The sequence below is a fragment of the Aythya ferina genome (genome assembly GCF_964211825.1).
Source record: "Aythya ferina genome assembly, chromosome: 21".
Taxonomy (NCBI): domain Eukaryota; kingdom Metazoa; phylum Chordata; class Aves; order Anseriformes; family Anatidae; genus Aythya; species Aythya ferina.
The window spans coordinates 2,047,413-2,064,042 of record NC_140319.1 but is presented as its reverse complement, the minus strand read 5'-3'; the positions used below and the strand labels follow the sequence as shown (position 1 = coordinate 2,064,042).

Genomic DNA, 16,630 nt, shown 5'->3' with positions numbered 1-16,630 from the left:
TGGGCCAGTTCATGCTTGTGAACATTGCACAGGCATACAGAACAGAAATTTGGGCTGCCCTGTGCTGCTCTAGTCTGTGGGATGTCTTCAGTGTAGGGCTGCACCTGAATGCAAAGACCTGTGTGTAGGCACTCAGGAGTTCAGTGCAAAGGCTCGGAGCCAGAAACTACAAGAAATAACTGGTGAATTTTGTCACGGGCACTGTGCGGTCATACCAGCAGGGGCTGGCCTGGGTTAAGTAGGCAGGTTTTGTTCCCACTCCTGCTTTTGGCTGTTCAGTTAGCTTCACACACCTCTGACACTAAGAGAAGCAGCAAGCTGCACATTGTCTGGGTCTGGGGAAGAGGAGGTGGTGCAGGACAGACTGCGATGGCACAGGTCCTGTAGCAACGAGCAGGGTTCCGGCTCTCACACCTCTTTCTGTCTGTTCCCTTCACAGCCATCCCGTCTGCCCCCCAGGCCGTCATCTCCAGCGTGAACGAAACCTCGCTGATGCTGGAGTGGACCCCGCCGCGGGACTCGGGGGGCCGGGAGGACCTGGTGTACAACATCATCTGCAAGAGCTGCGGCGCCGGCCGCGGGGCGTGCACGCGCTGCGGGGACAACGTGCAGTTCGCCCCGCGCCAGCTGGGCTTGACGGAGCCTCGCATCTACATCAGCGACCTGCTGGCCCACACGCAGTACACCTTCGAGATCCAGGCGGTGAACGGCGTCACCGACCAGAGCCCCTTCTCCCCGCAGTTTGCGTCCGTGAACATCACCACCAACCAGGCTGGTAAGAAGCAAACCCCTGTCACCCAGCGGGACCCTCCAGGCTGAGACCCTAGGGAAGGGAAGTGGGAGGCAGAGGATGATCCCCTGGGTAAGAGGTGCTGGGTGAAAGCCTGTGTGGTGAGCAGGACTTGATGGGGAGGGAAGATGTGGCATGGTGTCTCTTGCTCTTTAAAAAATGATGATAAAAGAACACGGGCAGATGCAGTGGCCTGGCAAATCCTGGATGAATCCCAAGTCTCAGATAAGAAAAATACCCCTTATTTCAGTGAAAAGCTGGAATGTGCTCCACGGCAGAGCTGCCATCCCAGCTACCACAGCAGACCACCTCATGTCACAGTCCTCTGGTGTCTCAGCATTTCCTTCTGGCATCAGACACGTAACTGCTTCCGAGGTGGTTTCTTTGGTGCCAGCAGGTGCACACACCGTAGGTGCCTTTAATCCTGGCTGCTGGCAGCACTGCAGACACAGCAGCAGCTTTCACAGCTCCTGGCAGGCCCTGTTGGTGTTCCTGCTTCCCGAGGAGAGAAGGTAAGATCAGCTCCAGCGTTTTGACACAAGCTGCAATCTCTGCTCAGAGAAAGCACAGCCCACAGCCCAAATGCCAGCACAGGTCCTGAAAGCAGAGGATGGGGAAGAGATGAGGAGCTGGGAGCCAGGTGTACAGGATAGCTGCCTGGAAAGCTTCTCCAGGTCCTGTGCTGCTGCAAGTCACTTGCCAGTGCTCACAGGCCCCTCTCCACTGCTCGTGGTGAAGAAGACCAAGTGGCAGAGCTGGAGAGGTTTCACTCAGGGCCACCAGCTTCTGTGCTGGCCCAGGAGGCTGCTCCCCCCAGGTTTTGCTCTGGAAGGGGTGCATCTGGGTTGCTGGCAGTGTGGCATCCTAGGAGAGCCACAGGTGGCAGCTGTGCTGATGGCAGAGCGCCCCACAGGGCTGCTGGTCAGGGGCTGCTCTCCCCATCCCTCCTGGAAGCCATCTGGAGCTGGAGCACCTCTTGGGGCTGGGTCCGTACTTAATCCAATTGCACAGTGGAAGTGCACCAATATGGTACGAGCGTGTGAGGGAACAAGCAAGTTTCTGTGGCCTGTCTGAATGCTGCAGTCTGTGTGCTGGGGCTGTGACCGTGCCCCAGGCTGCCCTGGGCACTGCATCACCTTCAAGACTGTTTGGGCTGATGTAGAGCAGCAGTGGTACAGGTGGGAATCTCTCAGTTGGACACGTGGAGTGCTGAGCCAGAGAAAACAATTTTCAATATGGAATATTCAGAATACCTGAAAGCAGAATTAGCACGGCTCCAAACCATGGTTTGACTGTGAGCAGGAACAAACGCTCGTGACACGGACGGAGGAACTGGTCTGGGACTGTGACTTATCACAGCATCCTTCTCAGAGCGGGCTGTGCCTGGTGGAGATGGGGTGGGACGCAATGCGAAGTGGCTAGGAGGGGTCTCTGCACTCCCCAGCACAGACCCACCCCGCCGAGGAGTTATTTAGCACTTGCATTTCACACTTTGCAATTATGTGGTGTACTGGTTACCTCAATGTATGTATAGCCTGTGACTTCTTCCAAATTGGCACAACTGAGAGTTGAGTTGAAGGCAAATCCTCCTGCAATCCCCTGATCCTTGATCCTCCTCCTCGTGTTTTTCTTGTTTGATTCTCCTTTATTATCAGGACTCACACTTCTCAGCCTGTGTGATGTCTCTTTTAATATATCTATTCATTAGCACTAAACAGTAACTGCTTGCTAATTCCTCTGTAATTAGAGGCTCTGAATTCTTCAGCTTACACTGCCTGGCAGCCTCCATGTAGATCATTAGCAGTTGGTAACATAAGCTGCAGACACAAAGGCAGAGTTGGGACAGGAGAATGGAGGGTGTTGTACCCGTGAGAGGAGGATTTGCAGAGGGAGGGGAGGGATGAGCCTGGGAATTGTGGCTCTTTGCACGGGGAGGCTCTGGCTTGGGCAGCCAGCTGGGGCAGAGGACTGAGCAGGCGATAGGGTTTTGCTCCTGTGGCAGCCAGGTGATGCCCACCACCATCACAAGAAGCGATTTGGGGTGGGGTGGCTGTGCATGGACAGCACGTGCAAGCCGGCAACTGCACGTGAGTGAGAAGGTTGTATATTGAAAGCTGGCCTTAGAAAGCAAAGCAAAACCACCCTGGTTCACCCAGGGATAAATGGGTGACTGCTGGGGGACAGGTGCAGTACCTGGGTTTGGTGCTTTTGGGTGTGAGCAGAGATGACATAGCAGCAGCAGCATCTTTAGCCTTCAGATACCGTAAATTCTTCAGCATCCCAGGGAAAAGCTGACGTGGTGGGAAAACAACCCCTGTAGAATGGCCAGGGCACAAACACTGAGTGGGACTGGAGGAGTGAAGCTGGTGGATGTGATGGCGTGGTGACAGCTGACCCTAAAGAGAAACTTAAGATCAAAGAAGGTGACACACCATTCACCTTCCTGTTCTCCCAGAGAGAGACAGCAGCAATCATCGCTGTTATTTCTCTCCCCAATGATTAATTGCTGCCATCATTTAAAACATGCACTTTGTTTCTGGTCTGGATTTCACTGACTTCACATCAACCGAACTTATTTTGCAGTTGTCTTGTAGGACATTTCTCTTCCTGCAGACACAGACTGCGAGTAGCTTCTCTCAAGGAAAAATAAGCAATGGTACCAAGATCAATCATCCTGTCTTACTATGAGGCGGCTTTCCAGAATGTGACTTTTCCTTTAGCTCTTTGTGGACACTTTCGTATTCTCAATCATACATTTTTTTTAAATTACATATTGTACCTAGTAGCAGCACTACTACAAATAATCTACTTCCCTTTCTCCACTCACTGTTTGCTTTCCACATTCAAGGACTGTGCTGTCACACTTAGCTGTGTGATGAGCTCCTACCTCCCTGGTAGTCTCTCTGACAACATCTTGGTCCCTTCAGATGCTGCTTCCTTGGATAAAACACCCCATTCTGCAAGCAGCATCTATATTTGGGTTTCCAGACCCAAACATCACCTTATAATGGTTTTCTTGGGCTCAGCCATCAAGTTATGACTCTGTAGAGAAGCTGTCCTCAATGCTGGCATTTTGATCACTTTATGAGTAGTTCGCAAGTGAAGTTTTCACATCGTCCCCTAGATCTCTGACAGTTTAATGGAGAGTGCTGCCTGCACTCTGCTGGACACAGTGTGAGACCCCACAGAGTGACAGTCTTCCTACAATAACCTGATTTGAATCTAATTTCATGTGTTGTAAGTGATGCTGATGCTGAGCCTAGTGTCTCACGTGTTTTAATTCCACCTAATCTGCTGAACTCCTGAGTTCATGAAAAAAATCAGGACAGTCTGACAAGAGCTACTTCAACAAAGTCATGCTGCCGTTCCTGATTTGGTCCATAGCCCAGCAAGGCTTGTGGTAGGGACATCTGAAATCTCGTGATTTACCATCCTGTTTGCAGCAGGATTATCACCAGACTGGTTTTCTTGAGTTCTAAAGAACTCCACCTCTCTGGTGAACTCCCAAGGCCAACATCACCCTCCTGGAACAGATGCTTTTCATAATTTCTACCCTGTCTCTGTGGCTCATGCCTCTTGTTACATCCTCTATCCCTGCTGAGAAGAGTTGATTCCACCCTTTTTTAGCTGCTCTCCAAGCAGTTGTAACCGAGATTAAATTCACCCTTACCATCTTCATTAGCTGGGGTTTGTAAGCCCTCTGCTCCAGGCTGCTGGCTGCCTTGGTCACACTTTGCTGGATCCTCTGCAGTTCCTCCTGGTCCATGGCCTTGTGTCCCATGTTGGCTGGTGTTGATATTGTGTTAGCTGGCCTTAGATTACCCAGGTTTGCCCTTTACATAGCATTATTGTCTTTTCAGTCCCATCAGCAAAGGGGCAGAGCAGAGGGGAGCCTTGAGGGTGAAGCCATCTCTTCCTAGGAGAAGGTTGGTCGAAAGAGAGCATGTGAGAAGGCCAACATCAGCCTGTGCTGGGAGGTGGCTTGCTGCATCTTTCTCTTGCATGAGTGGCTTAAAAAGATCAAAGGTATTTAATCTGCAGAAAGTCAGGTTTTGTTAGAACAGAAAGTACAATACTTCCCTTTTTAAAACGGAGAAAATTATGAAGGACCAAAATCAGCACAAAAGAAATAAAGAGGGCTTGGAAGAAATGTTCCCTTTCCACCACTGCTTGCTCCCTGGTCTGTTACCCAGCTCAGTGGATTTACCCATTCCAGCAAACTCTGCGTGATCCCCATATTCTGTCCCCTTTGAGGCCAGGTTGTGTTTTCTCTTTGCTCTTCTCAGCAAGCTTCTTCAGGACCCCTAAGCTCCACGCTGCATTTTTGCCACAGACTGCTTGCCCTCCATTTCCCTGCCTGTTGCACCCTGCAGCCAGATGGTACCTCTCCCAAAAAGCCCAGCAGCTCTCCAAGGAGGGAGGTCCAGGACTTTCCATCTGGCACATCCACTCCTGTCCTAAAGGACCGTGATGTGCAAAAGAAAACAAACACACCGTGTTTCAGATACGTGGTGCCACAAAAAAGAACCTTTTCTCAGTCATTCCAGAGCAAGAGATCTGTGCCAAGAGAGTGGCTGAGAGGAGAGCTGAGAGCCATGCCAGCATCCTCGTAGCGAAGGAGCAGGAGGGAAGCCAGGGGTCAAGGAGCTGAGCATGGCCCAGCGCTTGGGATAATGACACTTGACTAATTGAGGACCATGCTGTGTGTCAACCCTCTCACTTGTGGTAACACACAGCCTCTGCTTGCTAATTTGTGGCTATTCTTTGGGGAGGTCTTAGGAGGGGGAAAATCTTGGTGCTGGGAGGATTTCGGTATCCATTCATGCTGTGGACAAGCTGAGTGCCCTGGGAAACTCACAGAGGGAAAGGGCTCCTTGGGCAGGGATGTCTTAAGCACATGGGAAGGGCTGCTCTCAGTATCAGGCTGTGGCTTGTGCTTGTTGAGAAGGGAGGAGAAAGCGCTGATCTCCAGATCATACAGACAAATTCAAGACCTCCCAGTGCCTGGGGGAACAAGAACATCCAGAGTTTTGAGAACGTGTCCCTTTTGTAAGGGACTCTTTTATCATGCAGGATAAGAAGGGATGATTAATTCCAGTGTCACAGGCTCCTGGCTGCAAACAGAACCCAAATGAGCTGCAATAAAGCTCTGGGACAAGTACCACACTGTGAGTACCAGCTAGTGTTTGACATCAGAAACAGATTTTTGTTCCTAATAAACTGATCTGGAGAAGCATCCACAGCAGGCAGCAGAGCTCAGTGGCCCATTCTCTCCGTTGTCGTGTGGATACAGATAACTTGTTCTGTTTATTTGCATTATTATTATGGTTAGATCAGTATGTTGTGACATGGGGCCTTTGGCTAGGGAGATGTACAGCTCGTACCAGTGCACTAGATTCATGTCAGACGTTGTTAGGGTTTAGATTTCTGCATCATGGTACATATCACTGCCCGAATGCTTGCATCCCAGCCAGGTATTGTCTATAGGACCAGGATGTCCCGTGGTGCCTGTGAGCTCGTGAAAAAGTATCAAATGCAGGACTGGACTGTACACAGCAAGGTATGGACACCAGCTGTCATGAAATCTCACTGACATTTCAAAAATCAGGGTGAAACTTCAGATGGTCATTACATATACACCTGGGTACCCACGTTCAAGAGAGCTGAACTGTGCTGGTAGCAGGTACAGAGAAAGGCCGATAAGGTGAGTGGGACACAGGAGAACTCATGTTACGGAGGAGACCAACAAGGCATTGTGTCTCTAGTCTTGGAGAAGGAGATTTAATTGCTGCCTGTAAGGATACGGTAGGCTGGAGGGACACCAAAAAGGCAGAAGAACTGTTAAATCAGAAGGACAAGCAGATGGTACAAAGTGCTTGGTGATACTGTTTAGGTAGAAAAGCAGAAATTTCCTGAGCTGTGGAGCCATCTCCCATGTAGAGGAGCCAGGGTCAAAGCCTGTTTGCCTGTGTGACAGGGCAAGCAGGAGTTTTTAGGGTTATTCCTGAGGTCACTTTCTTCTTTGGGAGGCTTCACTGTATGTGCTTCTCTGACAGCTTGGCCTGCTCCCCAAACCCAAAACCACCTGAAAGCTTGGCATCCCCATGGCTACTTCCCTTATCTGACATAAACAGCCAGATCTTATGTTCTGTATGGAACCAAGTAGCCATCTATGCTAGCCAGGCCTAAACCCTTAGCAAGAACAGGTCCTCACAATGCTCTACACCTCAAGCAGTGAGTTGGCCTGTTTGCATATACCTTGTCTTCCGTTTCTCTTTGTCTTTCCCCTTGGCACAAACAGCAATTGAACCTTCTTGTCTGTGGACACTGCCTACACAGGAATGCCTCAGTGAAAGCAAAGTTCAACCACAGCTTGTGTTGTGGCAGCAGGACCACACCACAGCCCTGCAGCCTGCTGTCTTGGCTCTCCAGTCCTTCTCCCACTGCCCTTTACTACGGGATGGCATGTCCCATACCCTCCTCTTCATCCCCAACTCCCACCTTCACCCTGGCTGTCTCAGACACGGGGCCATTGCCACTAAAATCTGATTTGGCTTGACATTTGCTGCCCACCTCTGCCACTGGAGACTGCCTGGAGCCAGGGCTCCCAGATGGTAGGAATTTTGCCAGCTACTGGCTCTTCAGGACTCCTCTTTCTGCCTCTGTGGTGGACAGTTGGAGGGTTGCTGGCAAAGCAGGGCATAAGCTGCATGGCTAGTGCTGTCCTAGCAGATGCTCTCCTCCTCCCACTAGCAGCTCTGTGGGCTCCTCTACTTGCTGACTCCCAGGTTTCCCTGTTGCATAAATTACTTTGTGAGTTTGAGGATCATTTTTTTTTTGCACACCTACCTGGGGCTTCAGAAACCTGTTCCATAGCATCTGGATCTGACTTTGTGCAGGAAACAAAAGCTCATCCGTGATGGATGGGGGTGGAAAGTCCTCTCTGATGAATCAGTGCTTCCCTCTTCTGCAACGTGCTGCCATCCCTGCCGTGTGTGAGTGCTGGGAGCCAACAGAGAGTGGCTCAGGTGCTCACCTTTTGCTTATGTGTTCAAGGGGTGATTTATCTTTACTGCTCCACTTGGCAAACAATCTTCAGTGCTAATTGCTTGCTTGCGCACAAGGCACTCAGTGCCAGCATTCATGCAAGTAGAGATACCAGAGGCAGGTATGTGAAGCTACAGACACAGGCCAGACCCAGGAGAGGTGCCACTAGCAAATATTTCAGGATCATGGTGTTTGAACAGCTGAGCATACGCTTGGGGGCAATACTGAGCAGTGGGGCATTTATGTTGACCATAATAGATGGTTGTATCAAATTGGGTTAACGTAGCCACCTGGCTGTTTGTTCCTTGGCCCATCTCAGAGTCCCTGCGATGTAGGAGTCCCCTCTGTCTGTGTGCAAGATGGTAAGTCACTGCCTGACTCAGTTCAGGCAGGAATGTCCTCACTGTGCCTGTCCCACCACTGCCTGGTCCACGGTCATCACTGCCACTGGCAAGAGTAGGGGAGGCTGCTGCATTGGTAGGGCTGGGCAGGAAATGCTCTTTCCAGAAAAAAAAAAACAGCCTGGCATTTCCAGAATTTCCCAGCACATAGAGGGAACCCAACCTGGCAGTCGGCTGTGGAAGAGAGCAACGGAACAAGTTCAGTCTCAAATTAGCAAGGCTCAGTATGTCCTAAGGGATGCACTGCTGCAGGCATCATTCTTTCAAGCTTTTATCAGGAAATATTTCTCAGGTCTGTTTTCTAGTTTTGAAATTTCAGAATTAGTAAGTTCCTAATAACAGTTTAGGCTGCATTTAGGCGCTTTCTAAGAAAATGCCATTTTACTGAAGGTTGGAGGGGCGGCTTCTTCCAGCTTGCTTGCTTTCTGCCAGCCTTGCACTGATGCCATTGCCTTGATCTGGAACAGATGATGTTTCCACACGAGGAGTGGGCCAGGGAGGTGGGGACAACCTTGGCAGTGAGTGACCCCAAACCCACTCGCTCAGGCTGCCTGACTGGATGCTGGGTCCCCTGGAGTGCCGGTGGAGTATCTCCTCCCAGAGCTGAGAGCAAAGCCCAGCCCTCCTCCACGGGCAGGTTGGCAGCATGCAGATGAAGGCTACAAACTCGATTAAACAAAGGCCATAAAGACAGCCAAAAGCCTTCTTCTGCCTGAGCCAAGCTACTGGGCTTGTGGTATTAGGAACTGCTTTAAAGGCTATAATTCACACCAAAGGCTTTGTTGATCCAGATGGGGCCAGAGCCAGGACCCAGCTTTGCCCTGCCTTGCTGTGTGTTTAAGATTTTCCAGCGTTCACAGTTACAAACTTGGGAGGCTGAGAATTGGGCTTGCGGGGACATTTTTCAGGCACTCCACACACAGACAACGTAGGTATCAGCCTGGTAGGGCTACCTTGCCAGCAACAGGCCAGGAACTTCCAAAATAAGAATCTAACAAGCTATGAAATACTGGCCTTTTACACCTCTTGTGAGTCTTGTGCATATCCCAGTCCTTGGGCTTTTGGTGGTTTGAGGGTGAGTGTTGTTAATTAAAGAGCCCTACTGCTGTTGTCCCTCAGACATTGCATCCCTTTCCCTAACTTTTGCTGGAGGTAACTGATTGCAAAAGTATGAATATTTAATAGTTTGAGCAGTAATGAACGCTTCTGGCAGGAAAGAGTCACGAACACAGTAGTGCTGGTGCAGGGACTTCTGGAGTTCTCTAGCCAGACCTGCCATGCAGAGCAGGATCACCAGGGCTGCCACTGATACCAGATCAGGAAAATCTTCCTTTCCACCCTTCCTCACCAAGGTGTTACCTCACCATGTTGCTTTCAGTGCTCGTGTCAGAGGAAGGCATCTCAAACTCAGATCTGTTCTCCAGGAGGTCTCACAAGGCCCTGTTTTGGTACTCAGAGCAGACAATGTGAAAGCTTGTGGTGTTTAAATGTCAGGAGAGAGCAGTGAAAAATGGAGAAGGTATTAAGTTTTAGGTTTAAGAAGGCAGTCACTTGCTGGGAACCACATAGGCCTGGGACATCTGGGAGCAAGGAGGGAGATTTAGATTATATTCCCCTTTGGTGATTGTGGTGGTTTTACTCAGGTGGGCAGCCGAGCTCCACCACAACCGCTCTCTCACTCCCCCTCTCCTCAAAGAGGAAGGGGGAGAAAATACAACACAGAGAACTCGAGGTTTGAGATAAGAAAGGTTTAATTAAAGGGAAAGGGAATGGGAGGAAAAAAAACAAAGACAAAAGAAGCAATCAGTCCGCGCGGAAGCACAGAGAGAGGAAAAATTATTCTCTACTTCCCATCAGCGAGCGGTGTTCGGCCACGTCCTGGGAAGCAGGGCCCCAAACGCGTAGTGGTTGTTCAGAAGGAACAGCCCCCTCCCCCACGAGAGCCCCCCCTTTTATTGCTGAGTGTGACATCAGGTGTTATGGAATATCCCTTTGGTTGGTTTAGGTCAGCTGCCCCAGCAATGTCCCCTCCCCATCACTTGCCCACCCCCAGCCTGCTGGCTCTTGGGGGCTTGGAAGGAGTCCTGATGCTGTGCCAGCACTATGCAGCAATAGACACAACACTGGAGTGATATCAGTGCTGTTCCAGCTACGAGTGCAGAGTACAGCACTGTGTAGGCTGCTGTAGGGAAAAGGTGACTCCAGCTCAGACAGACCCAACACAGTGATACTGGTGCAAGACACTCGGGTCTATGGGGAAGCACCAAGTGAGTTGTCCTGGCTTTTCACTCTGTCCCGTTTAAGAAGTATGGGTCCCTGAAAATCTCGGAAGGGAACTGAGTTAGAATGAGGGGGAATCAGCCCTAGGTCTGCTCGGCCTCCTGCATGCTTCCATCTCAATCGCAGGACAGCTATCTTTTACAGTAATTGCAGGAAGATCATCCTTCAGACTTCACCTAAGCCCTGTGGGGAGGCAGGCATGCATACATATTTTACCTGCCTGCAGCCTTGCATGGCAGCATTGTGTCTTTCTGTCATTTCAAACCTTTTTGAGTGCCGCTAGAGCCTGGATCCCAGCCTAGATGTCACCAGGCCCTGTGGCTTCACGGTTGGAGCAACCCGTGCTCCATGACTGATCACAGCACCGTCCTTGTTGCTGCATGGCATCGCCCTTTAGTCTCACCAGAGTGAGCTGCTCAAGTTGTGCAGGGCACAGAGTGAAGAAACAGATGAGGCTTCTGGGCATCCCGGGAGCCCTGTCCTGGGGAACGTGCTGCTGTGATACTACGGGGGATCCCACTCCCCACATCAGAGGGTCTGTTGGCTGTGTTGGAGCTACCTGGGTCACCCAGTAAAGTTGCAGCCCTGGGTAAATGCACTAAAAGAGAAGCTATCCCACTTTTCCCAGTAGATTTTCCAAGTGTCTGCTTTTGTCGCATTTGCAGGGCAGTTGCAGTAGTTCAGGCATCTGCTGCCAGATGCTCTGTCAGCAGCCTTCTCCCCGTCTCCCCGTTTACTGCTCCGTCCCTTGGCCTCTGGACTAGCTGGTGCCTTGCAGCATCATGGTGCATTTCCCTGCCACTCTGTCTTCAGCTGAAGGTCATGCAGTTAATCCTGACCCCAGATCACAGCCGCTTCTGCAGGCGGGTAATTGAAAATGCCAGAATTCCCTGCTGACCCTCTAATAATAAAAGCAGTTCCCTGTCCAGTAACCTGACACTTCAGGGACCAAGATCTGTCAGAAGGGCTCCAAAGAGATGCTGGAAAACTCCCAGCTGTTCACCTCTTCTCTCCCCTGGGTAATTTCAAAGTGTTGCTGGGGAGAGGCCGTGGGCTGGGTTGGCTTTGCTCTCTCTCTGTCATGAGTGTTTTCCAGAGCAAATGTTGACTCTGTCTGACATAACATGGGTTAGTGGTATTAAAGTGATCAGAGATAGCGGTTTTGCTGCCTGTAACCTGACTCTTCCAGCTAATCCAGAAGAGGAATGGAGACACTTTGATTACACCGTGGTCTCAACAGTGCTGACCCACAAACAGGCAAGGAGTGGAAGGCTGAGCCTGCAGGCCTGGCGAGTGGAAGAGGTGGGGGGCTAGCTGCAAAATGGGTGGCAGGTCAAAACTGGCAGCATTTTAAATAGATATACAGATCACGAGGGAGGAAATGTGGAAAGATCCTGATGTTCCCCACCATTCCAGAGGCTGGAGCCACACAGTCATACCAAACTCCCCCATCAAAAAGCCACAAAATGCTGCCTGAGGAGTCTGAGCCTGTAGGCAGCTCCCTGTAGCCTTGCTGTGGCTGGTGGTAGTGTCCCATCCAGTTTTATTCCCTTTACAGCAGCAACCTCCCAGCCTGCACAGTGTGACTTTCTGTAGCTTTACAGCAGTGCTGAGGCTATGCAGGCTCTGAAGTGATGCTGATTTGCTGTGGACTTCATCAGCTTTGTAGCTGGCTTTTTACGCAGTGTCACATCACTGGGAGTCAGGCCTACTGAAAACCAGTGGCAACTAGGGAAGCTGTGGGCCCTCTCCAGAAGGAAACAGGAGACCAAGTCACCTGGGGTATGGAGGATGCTGAGGTACTTGATGACTTTTTTGCCTCAGTCTTCACCAACAAGAGCTCCAGCCACATGGCCCGGGCCCCAGAAGGCAAAGGCAGGGACTGGAGGAATGATGAACTGCCCCATGTAGGAGAAGATCAGGTTCGAGACCATCTCAGGAGCCTGAAGGTGCACAAGTCCATGGGACCTGAGTAGAAACATCTGTGGGTCCTGAGGGATGGTGGATGTAGCTGCTAAGCCACTGTCCATCGTATTTGAGAAGTCATGGCAGTCTGGTGAGGTTTCTACTGACTGGGAGAGGGGAAACATAAGACCACATTTAAAAAGGAAAAAAAGAGAGGCCAGGGGAACTACAGTCTCACCTCTGTGGCTGGCAAAATGATGGAGCAGATCCTCCTGGGAACCATGTGAAGGCACATGGGAAATAAAGAGATGATTGGTGACAGCCACCATGGCTTCACTAAGGGCAGATTGTGCCTGACAAACCTGGTGGCATTCTGTGATGGGGTTACAGCAGTGGTGATAGGGGAAGAGCAACTGATATCATCTACCTGGAGTTGTGCAAGGCATTTGGCACTGTCCCTCATGATGTCCTATCCGCCTGATCTAGTGGAAGGTGTTGGAATTAGATGGTTGTTAAGGTCCTTCCAACCCAAACCATTCTATGATTCTATGCTGTCTGTAGCTAAGAGAGACAATTAGTGGCTACTGAGATCAGTTTTGAGGTTTAGATTTGAAAAGGAGTTTAACAAAATATTGGAATAGTTTCAGAAAAGAGTTATCAGATTGATATGTAAGTAGATAAATCTGTGAAGCACTCACCAAACTCTATCTACTTAGGGAATAGAAAAGAAGATGAAAATGTTTTAATGATCTTTCAATTCAATGTCATGGTGACAAAGCTAGCACAAGAAGAAAAGATCCAGCAGTTGGAAGCTGAAATCCACACATTTCAACTTGAAAATAAAATATACATTTCAGAACATGGCAAGTAACCATGAGGAGAACCTCCCAAGAGGCACGGTGGACTTACCATTTTCAACAACAAGCAGATGTCTCACCCTTCAGCCTTCACAGCTCCACTCTGCTAGGTGAGGAGGCACCTGGTTCCTCTGTCTCCTCAGTAAGGTCCCTTGAGCTTCAGCTATACACAAATAAGGCATGATAACATAGGCTAGAAACACTGCCCGGGGAGGTACCAAGCACCATGATGCCAGGTTTATTTCTTTCTCATTGGCAAACTTATTCCACAGCACAGCTATGGTACAAAACACAGAGGAAAGGAGGCCTTTCCTCACCCATTTCTCTTTTTCTAAGTTGGAGTGCTTATGCAAGATGTCTTTCAGACCCACCTTGACACTGGTGGGTCTAAGTCACAAAGACTAAGCTTTGCATATGTGTGAAGCATTGCCTTCTGTATTATTGAAGCTGCTCCACTGCTCATGTAAATGTTAAATACTCATTGGACTGAACAGCCTTGTGGTTCTGGTGCTTCTGTTGACAAATCAAGTCATGACTTTATGTTTCCGCCCCAGCAGGCGTTTGACTTTTCTTTGGAGATGGTCAGTCAAGCAGGACGTATGATCCCAATCCTTCCATGAAGGCTCCTAAGTATGCCAGTGCAGTTGTCCTGATATGCTGTGCGGTGAGAGCTCTTTGTTTGGGCTACAGTCCAGCCCACTGCTGACGAGGAATCCAGTTCAGATCCTCCATCCAGACTTTGACTCCAGTCTCAGGTATCTCCAGCCAGTAAAGGTGGAAGTGAGAGGGGCAGAGCAGTGAGGGAAGGATGTCCTGGCCTCAAGAGACACTTCACCATGGGACTGCAAGGGGCATTGCTCAAGGCAGGAGGAGCTCAGTGGTCCAGACATGCTCTTGGAGCATTAGACCAGGGTAGCTGGTGAGGACAAGGTCTGTTTAGCTGTCATTACAATGTTGGCAAAATTCAGTGATTATACCTCTCCTTCGGGGAGGTTACAGGTATGTGGCTCTGCTGTCAAGACCTGAGAGTGAAATATGTCTTGAACCCTGTCCTTCTCATGTGTTTCCTGCCTGAACTCAGGCAACTGCTTGCACTGTGTGTGGGCCATAAAAAACAAACAAACAAACAAACAACAAACAAACAAACAAACAAACAAACAAACAAACAAAAAAAAAAAAAAAAAAAAAAAAAACACCACCAGAAAAAGACCTCTGTAGATTTATCCAGGCTCTTTTACAGGCAGAGCTGCCCCTGAGCCAGGGAAGCCAGTTCAGAGCCTATTGGATTAATTGCAAAAGCTCCAAGCCCCAGCCAAGACGAGGATCTGGCTGTGCTCGGTGTTGTGTGGCAGTGCAGATGCTTGGGGTGAAGTCTGTAGAAGTATCCCTAACATTCCTCCATGCTTCTGCACCAGGGAGGTTATAACGTGAGAGGTGCTTGCTGCCTCCCCTCACAATGCACTGCAGGTTTTGTTACAGCAGGGGACAGGTCATCTGCCTTTTTACATCAGTGGATTTTCATTAAGCGTGTTTTACACTCCAGCAGTGGTTTTGGCACGGTTTATTTCTCCAGCCACGGGGCTCTGCTAAGAGGCATCCAAAGAATCTGAGGCCGTACCAGATAACGATGATGTAGGAAAGTGCCTTTCAGGGACTTGAATTATTCATTTTGCCTCACAGTGATGTGGGGTCCAAGGGTTTCAATCGAGCAAAGAAACGTTCCCTCTCCTGTAGAATTGCAGCTCTGTTTATATTTTGGATTGTTGCTGTATGCATACACCTGGAGACACCTTCAGGATAAACCTGCCCCTGCTTACAAAGTGATGGTGGCTCTGAGACCTGGGACGCTCCAAATTTGATCTGCTTTATGTGTCACAGGGCAGGTCCCTTCTGCAGCATCCACATGGATTCAAACCCCTCCCATGAGTAAGGGAGAACCTTACAATGGTTAAGGGAGTGTCTGGCACCGGGCAAAGCTTGCACCTGGAAGTGGTCACTCTGTTGTCACAAGGCAACAAAGAGAAGTCACTGTTTGTGGAACAAGGTGATGGATCCCTCCGTGACAGGTTAAGTGCTGCCATTGAATCTTTGGCATTAGCAGCTTAGCTGTGCTCTGGGCAGCACTTTGGCACAAAGTAGGCTTTGGCACAAAGCAGGCTGAAAGAACAAAAACTTTTTTTCTTTTTGTCCTTCTCCTTTTTGCAGTTTGTTTTATCTTCCCTTTGAAACACTCAGAAACCCAATGGAAGTAACCTGTGTGCAGCTGATTCAGAAACAACAGTTCAGGAAAGTCAGCTTAGATATTTTAAGTCTTTTGCCATCTTTGCTCAACCTCATAAAAAAGATCAGGAGGGACTCTGCTCAGTCAGATAATGACAGGACAAGGGGGAATGGTTTTAAACTAAATGAGGGGAGATTTAGATTAGAGGTTAGAAGGAAATTCTTCACTCAGAGGGTGGTGAGACACTGTCACAGGTTGCCCAGAGAGGTCGTGGATGCCCCATCCCTGGAGGTGTTCAAGATGAGCTTGGACGAGGCCCTGGACAACCAGATCTAGTGGGTGGCATCCTGCCCATGGCAGGGTGGTTGGAGCTGGATGATTTTTGAGGTGCCTTCCAACCCAAGCTGTTCTATGATTCTATTATACTCACCACCCATTTGGACTAGAAACCTCCAGAGGTCAATCCTGACCTAAATATTTCTGTGATTTTATTATCGGGCATTTTCCTGATGTCTCTGAGAACAAGAACAGTTACTGAGAAGATGCAATGGTGGAGGAACAATCCTGCTTATCCTGAGATGCCTTCACCCAAGGTGTAGGAAAAGAGCTGAAGTTGCTGTAGCCATTCATCTCACCTGCCTCCATCCTAAGATGTTGTGTATTTGCCTCATTAAGGCTTAATTCATGGCATCCTGCTGTTGGGTACAGTTTTTCTGTTCTTGGGTGTACTCCCATATATGCAGGAGGCCAGCACAGGGACTATGCATTGCTGTTCCCAAAACAGAGCAGAGTTAAATTTCAGGGGTGCTTTTGACACTGTATTTAAGCTTTGATTCCCCATTTGCAGCACCCTCTATCACAAGCTCCCGGGGCATTGTGTGAAGCGTCTCAAGGTGTGACAGCATTTGTGGTGCCCTTTTAGAAGTGGCTTTAAATGTCTTTTAACTGGATTAGGCAAGCACTGAGCCCCACCGTTTAACTCTGTGAGCCAGGCTAGGTGTCCTGGTTTCAACTGGGACAGAGTTAATTGTTCTCCTAGTAGCTGGCATGGTGCTGTGTTTTGGATTTGGGATGAGAACAGTGTTGGTAACACGCTGATGTTTTAGTTGTTGCTGAGCAGTGCTTACTC

The 16,630-nt window shown here is 49.5% G+C and overlaps 1 protein-coding gene across 3 annotated transcripts in view; it reads left to right on the top strand.

Annotated features, from left to right (window-relative positions):
- Positions 1-16,630, top strand: part of EPHB2 (EPH receptor B2) — a 124,575-nt gene that overhangs the window by 81,116 nt on the left and 26,829 nt on the right. For all 3 annotated transcript variants that reach the window (XM_084495148.1, XM_084495147.1, XM_084495149.1), the window contains exon 5: positions 440-775. In XM_084495148.1, coding sequence (XP_084351274.1) covers positions 440-775 — 336 coding nt within the window. The remainder of the gene's footprint in view (positions 1-439; positions 776-16,630) is intronic.